Source organism: Oreochromis niloticus, linkage group LG23 (genome assembly GCF_001858045.2).
Source record: "Oreochromis niloticus isolate F11D_XX linkage group LG23, O_niloticus_UMD_NMBU, whole genome shotgun sequence".
Lineage (NCBI taxonomy): Eukaryota > Metazoa > Chordata > Actinopteri > Cichliformes > Cichlidae > Oreochromis > Oreochromis niloticus.
In genome coordinates, this window is record NC_031986.2 from 3,869,338 (window position 1) to 3,882,066 (window position 12,729).

The 12,729-nt window shown below is 40.3% G+C and overlaps 2 protein-coding genes across 6 annotated transcripts in view; one reads left to right on the forward strand and one right to left on the reverse strand.

Moving 5' to 3' along the window:
• Positions 1 to 12,729, reverse strand: part of LOC109197015 (ATP-dependent DNA helicase PIF1) — a 933,009-nt gene that overhangs the window by 723,948 nt on the left and 196,332 nt on the right. The window lies entirely within an intron of this gene.
• LOC100694991 (dystrophin) overlaps positions 3,272 to 12,729 on the forward strand; it is a 178,659-nt gene continuing 169,201 nt past the window's right edge. For all 4 annotated transcript variants that reach the window (XM_025902685.1, XM_019351894.2, XM_025902687.1 and 1 more), the window contains exons 1-2: positions 3,272 to 3,474; positions 9,213 to 9,331. In XM_025902685.1, the coding sequence (XP_025758470.1) occupies positions 3,287 to 3,474; positions 9,213 to 9,331 (307 nt within the window). In that variant the 5' untranslated portion in view covers positions 3,272 to 3,286. The remainder of the gene's footprint in view (positions 3,475 to 9,212; positions 9,332 to 12,729) is intronic.

Sequence of the window (12,729 nt, forward strand, 5' to 3'; positions counted from 1 at the left end):
ACAAAACTGCCTTCATCACAGCTTTCCATAAATGGATCTTTATTGATTTATTCAGAAAAAGCTTTGGTAGCTCATTCTCAGAACAGCAGCCTCAGATTTCTTCTTAGACAGAAGATTTACAGCACAGAGAAAAAACAATAAAGGGGAAAATGGGACGGGTACATTTCAAGTTTGTTATTTACGTTATTAGGCTTAGCAACACACCTATTAACGTTCGTTTGAAACGATTATCAACATTAACAGATTGAACTGGACTTAATAACATGAGTCCATATAATTTTAGTAAATTATTCTGTAGTATCAGCTGCGCTGGGTATGTAAATCGGGCCATCCAGCTGCGGTGCTGATCGTGCGCCACTCGTGCCAAAAATCCAGACAAATGTCACTTGATCAAGGAGCAGATCTGCATCAGAGGAGATCAGCTGACTTTGCCTGTGCGTGCGCTGTGCACAGCGGTGTGTACTCTGTGTGTTAACAAGAAAAAAGCATATAAGAAAGTGGTGCGCAAAAGCAGGGTAGTGACAGAATTGATGCGCATTATTGATATTTGAAGCATGTGCACCTGCATATTAACACACGGGTATTGTGGAATATATTTTTTACTCACCTAAAGCGCTCGTGCTCTCGTCCACTCCCCGCAAAAAATTAGCAGCTGTGCGGTGTCTGTGGCATCAGTGCTCGGATCGCATGCGATGGAGTAAAAATCAAAAGCAAAGCTTTATCAGACAGTTGCAGTTTAATGTTGGCTGACGAGTCTTCAGTGCGTGGCACAACTAGATTTCTGGACACGCTGACGTTGTTGAAGTCCTGCACTTTTTCCGGGCACATTATTTCGGTGACTTTAACGAGGCCGTGTTTTATGAGGTCTCCATCTGAAAAAGGCTTGTCATGTCCTGCGATGAGTTGGGCGACCTCATAGCTGCTATTGGAGCCTTTTCCTGGACAATTTGAGCACGAAAAAATACTGTTGCTGACCCCGCAGGACAGCTAGCATTTGCTTTAATTTCTGCTCTCGCTCAGCACCAGTGTAGGATGCATAGGCCTGATGTTTGGTTTCATAATGACGTCGTACATTATACTCTTTCATAACTGCCACAGTTTCAGTGCAGATCAAACAGACACACGTCCCCTTGAATTATTTGAAGAAATATTCACACTCCCACAGTGTCTGAAATTTTCTGCACTCACTTTCTACCTTTGGCTTCTTTGGTTCTGCCATGTTTGGTAACTTGGGGTAAATTTCTTCTGTGATTGTCCTTTTTGGTGGAGCAACTGCCTTGATCAACAGCAGCTCCCCCTGGTGTTAAAACTAAGAAGTGCAATAAACTCAAGCAAAAGTTGAAGTGCGGGCCATTTTCTATTCTATTTATAAAATTACTTGTGGGCCAATTAAAACTGGACCGCGAGCCGCAATTGGCCCGCGGGCCGGACTTTGGACATGCCTGCTGTAGAGCAAACGCCGCGGACACAGCAGCAGTTTTGAAAAAGATTTTAAGATTAATTTTTTTGCTCCTCTCACTCTAGCAGTTGAGCTGGCTCACTCTAGCCTCAACATTCCGTCCCATACACACCCATTATAAACTCTGAAACGGTTGAAAAAACATCATGAAACTTAAACTGGAACTGAAGAAAAAGTATAATAGATATTGAAAAGATGAATACAAGTTGAATAGTTGAATGTCTCGTCTTCATTTTAAAGTTTGAATGGTGGCTCTATGTGAATGTATATGGAAGTAGTAAGAGTTTAAAAATGAGTAAGTTGAATGAGGATATGAAGGGTCTCCCCATTGAAATACATGGGAAATTTTTGTTGAAAAAAGTTGAATAAAATTAAAAATATAAATGTTAAAAATGAGAAAAATAGAAGCAGTCATGTCCTAAAGAAGAGGAATCTAATGGTGTTTGAATGGTTTTTCTAAGTTGAACAGTTTTGAAGGAGTTAGATGCCAAAAAACGTACGGAATATGAAATAATAATAATAAAGATTACAACAACAATACTGTGAATGCTTTTACAAGCATTCACACTAATAATAATAATAAAGATTACAACAACAATACTGTGAATGCTTTTACAAGCATTCACACTAATAAAGATTACAACAACAATACTGTGAATGCTTTTACAAGCATTCACACTAATTAGAAGAACAATACTGTGAATGCTTTTACAAGCATTCACACTAATTATACAGAGAATTTATAAAGGTGGTCTTGGAAAAGCAAGTATGTTAGGCACAACAGTGCATTCAGATCATAATTGTCAATGCAAAGCTGCCAGACAGGCTATTAAAAATGTTCTAAGGGTTGTTGGAGGCTCTGAGCCAAGGAATAACTGATAAATTCTTTGAGGGCGAAATCATAATCAGTTATAACCCTAACCTCTAGCCCTAACCCTACAATATCAGAATGTTACATTTTTGTTTGGTTAAATATTTGGCAACAGAATTTGCCAAGTTCGATCAAAACAATAACTGTAATTGGTATGCATTAAAAAATCTTATACAGATCAAGTTTTTGCTTGATTCAGATTTGGGATATATGCCATCATATTGCTTTTATGACTATGTATGAAACTTAAAAAGACTGAGACTTGACATATAAAAACAGTATCAGTAGGACATATTTGCACCATAGAATATTTTCGTATATTTACAGTTTTATACCATGTGGTTAATAATTCTCTAATTTATGTTTCTGTCATTTGACTTGACTCGTTTTGTTTTGTGTAAGGCCTGAAGCTTAACTAAGACCAATCACGACAGAACATATGACATATTTTGAGCATGCTGTTTGTGCAGGTGCTTGCAAAGAGCTGAAGTTGTGTTAACAGCATAATGCAGCTGTTTCTTTCCTGGAGACAGTTTACACTTTACCATCACATCCTTTTGTGCACTAAAAATCAAAATAATGTCCATATCCACACTGTAAACTGCGTTGCTGTTTTCTTCCTCCATCACATGTACTGAAATCAAGCGCTTGAAGCGAAAGTGTAACTGGAACCAATTAGCACGATCAATAGGCAAGTAGACTAAAAAGGCACTGAACTCCTGGCAACCGGTTCTCTACAAGAATCGATTCTCGATTCCCGTCCCTAATCATTGCAAACATGTGAGCATGCGTGCCTTGTTATACGAAGTGCTTGACAGGAATAGCCACTGTCACTAAGTTGACTTCTTAGTATGTTTTTTTTAAGCTATATATTACATTTTAAACCCTTTTTGACAATAGACAATCATTTCATGTATTAAAATTTTGATCCATTCACTGAAATTGAGAGCGAAAAGATGTCTTTAATCTATCTCTGGAAATGTAAACAGTATTTGGATGACAGTATTTCCACTCTTAATTGTCATACTGCTTTCTCAGGTTGGTTCTTGAATATCCATTATCTCTGTCCTCAGGTCAATGTGGTTAACTTCTCCAGTAGCTGGAATGATGGACTGGCTTTCAATGCCCTCATCCATAGCCACAGGTATGTGTGTGTGCGTGGGTGTAGGTGTGTGTGTTATGTGTGTGTGTGTTCAGATGAAGATTTAACACAGGAGAAGTGGATAGACAGACTTTCAAAGGGATAGTAGAGCAAATATAGTCATTACACTAAAGAGATATATTTTAGACATGGAAGATGCTAATGCTGTACTGAGAAAAAGGTTCAAAAATCAGTGTATATGAAAAGATACAGCCAGCCAAGTAAAAACACTAACATTCCAATGCTGCCACAGCGGCAGAAGTTATTGTTTTGCCAGAATTAAATGGGCGGAGCAAGTCCTTCCTGGACCCACATTCCGGAATCTGCATCTAAACTCTGGTCTCTAGTGATTTGCATTTTTTACCCAACTATCTGCCTCTGAGTTTGATGCCAAACTTAAATTTAACCTATAAATATGATAGTTTCTTCATTGAGAGAAAGAAAAATAAAATTACTTAGAATCTAAACCAGGGGTATTCAATTCAAATTCATGGCGATCCCATTGAAGAACATTTCTTCAAATAGAATTTTGGCGTATCATAAAGTTCCACATGCATTATAATTTAATGCAGTATATTTTGAAGTAACCTAGCAGTTGCATCAGCATCTATATATAGTAAACAACTGATTTTATTTTACTTTATTTACAGTATTTCTACAATGTTGTTTATTCATTTTCATAATGACCTAGAGGCTGCTCTATTAATAAAATGAACCTCACTGTTTCATAGTTTGAATTTCCCCCTTTCTTCGTTTTTTCTTAACTTCATTTCACATGTAAACCATCCGAGCTTTAAGATAAGATAAGATAAGATAAGATAAGATAAGATAACCTTTATTAGTCCCACACGTGGGAAATTTGTTTTGTCACAGCAGGAAGTGGACAGTGCAAAAGTTATGAAGCAAAAATTAGAATAAAATAAAATAAGAATAAATACAGTACACAACTGTACAGAATAGAATAAAATAAAATACTATATACAGTAGAATAAAATAGAATAAAATATACAATAAGATAAAAATAGAATACAAATGCTATATACAACTGAGTAAAAATACAACGATGCCAGAAAAGATTATTGCACATTAGTGTTATTGCACATGTGTGGATGTGTGTGTTTGATCAGCTGCAAAAGTCTTTATTGTGGAGTCTTACAGCAGTGGGGAGGAAAGACCTGCGAAATCTCTCCGTCCCACACCGTGGGTGCCGCAGTCTCCCACTGAAGGAGCTGCTCAGTGCTGTCACAGTCTCATGCATGGGGTGGGAGATGTTGTCCAACAGGGATGACAGCTTAGCCGCCATTCTCCTGTCACTCACCACCTCCACTGGGTCCAGAGGGCATCCTAGAACAGAGCTGGCCCTTCGGATCAGCCTGTTCAGTCTCTTCCTGTCCCCAGCAGAGATGTTGCCGCCCCAGCAGACCACACCATAAAAGATGGCTGAGGCCACCACAGAGTCATAGAAGGTCTTCAGGAGTGGGCCCTCTACTCCAAACGACCTGAGTCTCCGCAGCAGGTACAGTCTGCTCTGCCCTTTCCTGTAGAGGGCGTCTGAATTATGAGTCCAGTCCAGTTTGCTGTTCAGATGAACACCAAGGTACCTGTAGCTGTCCACAGCCTCAATGTCCATACCTTGGATGTTCAGTGGTTGCAGTGGAGGATGTTTGTGCCTGCGGAAGTCTACCACCAGCTCCTTGGTTTTACTGGCATTGATCTGGAGGTAGTTCAGCTGGCACCAGTCCACAAAGTCTTGAGTCAGTCCTCTGTACTCCTTGTCGTCCCCATCAGTGATGAGGCCGACTATTGCAGAGTCATCAGAGAACTTCTGCAGGAAGCACTGGGTGGAGTTGTGGGAGAAGTCTGCAGTGTAGATGGTGAAGAGGAACGGAGCCAGAACCGTTCCCTGTGGGGCCCCCGTACTGCAGACGACCCTGTCCGACACACAGCCCTGAGTCCTCACATACTGTGGTCGGTCGGTGAGGTAGTCCAAAATCCAGGTAGTGAGGTGATGGTCCATTCCTGAGTTCTCCAGCTTGTCCTTCAGAACCGAGGGAAGAATGGTGTTGAAGGCACTGGAGAAATCAAAGAACATGATTCACACAGTGCTCCCAGCGGTCTCCAGGTGAGCGAGGGAACGATGTAGGAGGTGAATGATGGCATCATCCGCTCCAATGCCAGGCTGGTAGGCAAACTGAAGTGGGTCCAGTGATGAGCTCACAAGGCGCCGAAGCTGAGCCAGGACCAACCGCTCCAGGGTCTTCATCAGGTGGGATGTCAGAGCCACCGGCCTGTAGCTGTTGAGGTCCTTGGGGCGTGAAGTCTTTGGCACTGGTACAACACAGGAGGTTTTCCAGAGCTGTGGGACTCGTCCCAGCCTCAGGCTCAGGTTAAAGAGGTGCTCCATCACCCCACACAGTTGGTCCGTGCAGGACCTGACGACCCTCGAGCTGATGCCATCTGGACCCGCTGCCTTCTTGGCTTTAATCCTCCTCAGTTCCCTCCTAACCTGGGTGGTTGAGAGAGACAGGCTGGAGCCTTGTGTTGAGTGTGTATTGGATGCTGTTGTTGGGGGTGGGGAGGGGTGAGCAGGGTGAATAGAGGAGGTGTGAAGTGTCTGAGGTGTCAGAGGTGGAACAGCAGCAGTGGGGGTGGGTGAGTCTGCAGCCGATGTTGGAGACTGCCTCATGGCTGAATCAAATCTGTTGAAGAAATGATTCAGTTCATTTGCCCACCTCACATCCCTCCCAGGCAGAGAGTTCTGATGTTTGTGGCCTGAGATGGTTCTGAGGCCTCTCCAGACTTCACCAACGTTATTTTGCTGAAGCTGGTTCTCCATCTTCTGCCTGTAGCTGTCCTTCCCAGCTGTCCTTAACCTGGAGCTTTAACCCCCTCTCTGTTCCCCTTCACACTTCAGCGTCTCATCTCTTTCCCGGAGTTTTCTGTTTTCACAAGTACATGATTTGATGTCAAGTGGAATAACAGTGACAAAGCACAGGACTGGCATAACCAGGAAGCTGTTAATGGCTTAATCATGACAAAGAGACAATCCTCAGTGCTTTACATCGATGTTACAGCCTTCGTGCTGCAACGCCCACTCATTAATCTCAGCCAGAAATATATATATATAAAGCGCCTTGAGGGGACTGTTGTTGTGATTTGGCGCTATATAAATAAAACTGAATTGAATGGAATTGAGTTGAATCAATAAAGTGCTGCATCCCACTTAAAAATAAGAAGGGTCATGGGACTCACACGATCGTAAATCATGACAGAGAATCAAAACGCAAGAGCAAGTGATGCATTTCCTTGAAAGCTGTATTCAAAAAACATAGACCACACATGCTGTTGGCTATAAATTGCTAGTGCTTGCCAATTATATGCAACTTATTAAGGCCAAACTGTGACCCACTTGCCACTGCAACACAAACTTCAACACAAGACCAATAAATGTAATAATAATAATAATAATAATACATTTTATTTGAGGGCGCATTTCAAAAACCCAAGGTCACCTTACAAAAGAACAAGATTAATAAAAGGAGCAATAGTCATAAAATACATAAAATAAGTTAAAGTTGCAGAACAGAACTTGACAACAGATAAAATCAGCACTAAAGCGAATAAGCCAGTTTGAACAGATGTGTTTTGAGCTGTGACTTTAATACAGGAAGAGAGTCTATGTTTCTTATGGCTGGAGGAAGAGAGTTCCAGAGCCGAGGAGCAGAGCGACTGAAGGCTCTGTTCCCCATAATGATAAGACGTGTGGACGGAACAGTAAGATGAATAGCAGATGAGGATCTGAGAGGGCGGGAAACAGTGGTGATATGAAGCAGGTCACACAAATAGGAAGGAGCTGACTTATGGATACACTTGTATGCGAGAAGTGAGATTTTAAAGTTTATCCTGGCTTCTATGGGCAACCAGTGAAGCTGCTGAAGAACTGGGGTAATATGAGCTCTTGACGGAGTACGAGTTATGACCCGAGCTGCAGAATTTTGAAGAAGTTGGAGTTTATGAAGGGACCTTTTAGGGAGACCAAATAAGAGGGAATTGCAGTAATCAATACGGGATGTAATAAGACTATGTACAAGGATGGCAGCAGCATGGGGAGTAAGGAAGGGGCGGAGTCAGTTAATATTACGTAAGTGGAAGTAAGCAGACTGGGTTATGTAATTAATGTGAGACTGGAATGAAAGAGTATTTTCAAGTATTACACCCAAACTCTTAACCTGAGGGGAGGGAAGGGTGGGAGAACTTTCAATGTTAATGGAACAGCTGTGAGATTTGGTTAAGATAGAGGCTATACCAACAAGTAAAATTTCCGTGTTAATACTGTTTAGTTTAAGAAAATTGGAGGAGAACCATGATCTAATCTCGATAAGACAGTTTGAGAGGGAGGTAGGTGGGAGGGATGAATTGGGTTTAGAAGAAATGTAGAGCTGGGTGTCGTCGGCATAACAGTGAAAATTTATATTATATTTTCGGAATATAAGACCAAGAGGGAGCATGTAAATAATGAATAAAAGAGGCCCTAATACTGAACACTGGGGCACACCAGCAGAAACAGGATAGAGACTTGAAGAATGGGATTTAAATTGGATAAACTGAGTGCGGTCTGAGAGATAGGAGGTGAACCGGGCAAGGGGGGTATGACTAATGCCAATGGATGCTAACCGGTTCAGGAGGATATTGTGAGAAATGGTATCAAACGCCACACTAAGATCAAGAAAAATGAGGATGGATAGGAGACCAGAATCAGCTGCCATCAGAAGGTCATTGGTAATCCTTAACAAAGCAGTTTCTGTGCTATGATTGGGGCGGAAACCAGATTGAAATTGTTCATAGAGGAAGTCAGAATAACGAGTACAATAACCAACTTACCACCTCAAATTGTTATTTTTTATTCTATTCAAACTAAATTTCTGTTTACCGCAGCCCACCTGCAGTACCTTCACAGCCTACACTTCGGCAATCACTGCAATAGACTGTGCATTGCTGCCCAATCAGAAAACTCGCTGATAGACATATCCTGGTGTAGATTAATAACAGGGAAACGTGTATCTGATAAAGTTATTGCTATTAATATGATGCAGATGAGAAGCTGATTAAGTTTAATAAAGTTAGTCAGCATAAATTATCATTAAATTACAGAAAGGACCCTGCAGTGCATTTGGTTCACATTTTCTTCTATCATTACTCATATACACTATTGATATTAGTGTACATGAGTAGGACAAAGCTTTTACAGTAAAGAATGTGATAGTTCTAACATGAATGAATGATTGAGTTTAAATTTAAATAAGTAAATAAATTGGCATTGAGTAAAAAATAAATTCAATGAACTAAATCTTCTCCTTGTTCTTACAAGAATACAGAGTGGGAAACAAAAGCCATCACCATGAACATAATGGCACAGTGGAGGAGTAGCAGTTTTCACTCAGAATTTCCTAACATGCTATTTTGCATTATAAAAATATGTTTTTATTGTTCACTGTGGGGAAAAAATGTGGAGAATGAGAATGTGAATCTCATTGAAATATTACTCCACAGCAAATAAACTTCCAGGACTCAAAAATAAACCCAGCTGCATAAGCTGTAGGATATTTGTTTCCTATTAACACGTTATTAATTTCCTTAAAGCACTACAAAATACTGAGAATGTTCCTCCATATTTGGAATGCAAGGTTTTTTATTGATAAAAGGTGTGTATGATACCTGCCGATTTTCTTTCATCTTGCCAGGCCTGAACTTTTTGATTGGAGCTCTGTGGAGAAGAAGACCTCGGCAGTCGACCGAATGGAACATGCCTTTAGTAAGGCGGAGCAACACCTGGGAATAGAGAGGCTACTGGACCCTGAGGGTAACTACATGCTCACCTATTACCTTACTGTCAAGGGAACTTTATGTGTCATGTTGAGACTAGGTGAGATCTGTGATGCACAAACTGACACAAAGTGACAATTTGTTGACAGGTTTTGCACAATAATACCAGGAATGCCTCCTAACTAGGGCTGCCACAAATGATTATTTTGATAGTCGACTAGTCACCGATTATTTTTGCGATTAGTCGACTAATCAGATCATGCATCCATTGGACATAAAATGTACAGCTTATTGCACCAGCATGCATCTGCTCTTATATAACTATCATTAGCTTACAGCTTTAAGTGTTTAAGGTATTGCTAACTGAAAATAAAGACAAGATGATAGTTTGTTAAATTTTAATGAAATTTGCAGAGTGTTTTGGTGAAGTTTAATAAACTCAGCCGTCTGCTCCTTGCTATCTAAAATATAACAGGACACCGGAGTATGTTCTCGAGCATCTCACACTTCTGATAATCAGTTGTCTGCTTGACGTTTATTCAGCTGTGTAAAAACTATAACTTTAATCTCAGCCAAACCGATTTACTCAGGAACAAATAAAATACTAAAAAAAGCCAAACAATAACATTTTTAAGTTATCTAAGTGACTTATATATCATGTTTAACCTGAGTAGCGAAAGACGGCGGTGGGTTTGAAAATGATTTGCTGGGAGTCAGGTGTTCTCACCGGCTCTAGTGAGCCTTGAACCCCGGCTAGCTATCGAGCTGGTGGGTAACAGATGTCTCCGAAAACCTCAGAGCACTTTTGAAAATATGTGATGTCTTGATAAACTGAGTAGATATTTGAGGTTTACACAGCTACTTTCTCGCCTGAAAATATGTTAAAAGTTTATTTTGTGACCCAGAAAGAGTAATAGCGCTGGGCAGCGCTATGAATTCTGGGATAGGTTGGGCCATGAAGTATACACCAGACCCATCCTTCAAATCTGGGGAAATGAAGGGCGCATTTGTCGGCCGCATTTGTCGAAGTCTTCGAATTTGGACAGTCTTCGTCGTGTCACTGTAACGTAATCGGCTTACAAATGCAGGCACGGGAGGATGCGGTTCCTGAATTTGGACACAGCTACGATATCGGACAGTGCTTCTTCTTCTTCGGGGTTTAACGGCAGCTGGCATCCTTGTACATGCAGTGCTGCCATCTTCTGTTTCAGTCCCTTATTACACTCTTAAATCCTACTACTTATTCCTGCGTCCTTTGGGATCTTACAAAGCTTCAAACGACGAGTCGGCTATTAAATTAGTCATCGACGATTTTAATAGTCGACAAAATCGTGACTAGTCGACTAATTGTGGCAGCCCTACTCCTAACAAATACTTTCATCAGAAAATGTGTTATCATCTATGGCATCCATCATTGCCAAATTTATGCCGTCTTGAAACCAGTTTAAGCTTTCTGGATACATGCTCAATCGTCCAGGTGAGAAAATCCCAAAAAGTTGATTCTGTTGATCTGGACGTAGCATTTTCAGTGGGAGAAACATTTTATCACTCATCCAAGTGACTTCTTCAGTCTGAAGAAGTCACCAAATGATACTGTCCCTCCTTGACTGTTTAAAGAGATTCTCCATACTGTAGGGCCTTCTGTTCTGGCAATTCTTAATAGCAGTCTGTCCTCAGGTGTCCCACAGTTCTCACTAGCAACAGGCCTCTCTAAGATAAGCTTCCCTTTCTTTCTAAGATTCTGGAGATCATTTTCAATGAGTGAATGTCCTTTTTGGAAGAGAATACCATTCTAGAGGTATCAAGTCTGGTTTCAGAATCTTACACACCACTGAAGCATCTCTTTTAAGAGTTTTTAACTACATATTTTTAGCTATCGACTCTGGTGACTGTGTTGTTTTTATACTTTTAGATTTAAATGATGGGTTTGACACAATCGATCATGACATTTTACTGGATCAAACCTTCTGTGATAGCCTTTGAATCCTCTGCTCCTTTCTCATGTGGGGTCCCACAGGGCTCAGTTTTAAGCTCCCTCCTCTTTTTTTTCTACCTGCTCCAACTTGGTTCCACAGTAAGAATGTATTGTATTTTATTATACTGTTATGTGGATGATACCACAATTTTTGTCCCTCTTACAAGTAATGAAGCGTTTTCTTCTATACTGCTGCTTAAGTGTCTTGAAGACATAATGGCTCTTAATGTTTTCAAATTTAATGAGAAAAAAACAGAAGTGATGGTGCTTGGGGGTAGAACTCAGACCCTGTTTGTCGAGCTGTGTTCCTTTGTTCAGTACATCAAGCCGACTATTACAAACCTCTGGGTTAAAGTCGACGCTGAAATTAAGTTTGACAGTCAAATCAGGGCAGTGGCAAAATTGAGCCTTTTTCAGTTGAGGCACCTGGCCAACATAAAGCTTTCTCAGCAGCACTTTGAGACAGTAATCCACACCTTTGTTACTCTCTGCTGGATTAGTGTAATACACTTTATGTAGATGTTAGTGGCTCCTCAATCGCTAGTCTACAGTTGGTACAGAACAGAGCCTCAGATCTTTTCACATGCATGCATAAATTTGAATATGTTTCTTCCATTTTAGCCTCACTCCACTGGCTGCCCATAAATTAAGTTTTAAATTCCTTTATTTATTTATATTTCTTTTATTATTCAAACTAAGCATAAGCTAAGAGGAGCCGTGTCTTCACTGTTACAGCTCCTAAAATATGAATGCTTTGCCACATCAGACAAGCCTCTTCTCTGTCTATTTTTAAATCTCTTCTTACATCTCTTTTCCTCGACCTTTGACATCATGTGGGATGTTTATTTAATTTAATTGATTTTTTATTTTATTTTGTTTATAGTATGGCACTTGTTCTTGTTCTGTGGCTTTTTCATTCATATCTGTTTGTACATATTTATTATTCTGTACAGCACTTAGGTCCATTGATGTTGTTTTTAAAGTGCTTTACAAATAAAGCTAGAATGGTCTGGTCTGGTAAAGTTAAAGAGAATAAAGTTTGGGTCAAAGATTATTCCAAAAATGTGATCATTAGTGAATGTGCTTATTACAACATTCGCTGTCATTGTCTCTTCTGAGGCATAAAGTAATCAATCGAGATATCTTAAAGTGTTCCAGATAAGAGAATCGACTATAGATAAGATCACAAGGAGTTTCACTGTCTTTGTGCCTCTAGAGAAATCACTTGACAAGGTGTCAAGAGAGGCACCGTGGTACTGCATAGGGACATCAGGGGTGGCAGAGGACATGTATCAGGGCAGGAACAGTATTGAGAAGGCATGGGAATTGATAAGAATTATAAGAATTTAGCAACCCAAATCACTGATTAGTGATTTCCATTCCATTGTGGAAATCACTAATCAGTTAGATTCCTTATTGATTCTTGTTGTGTTTGCATTGGCTCCACTTTAAAAATGATC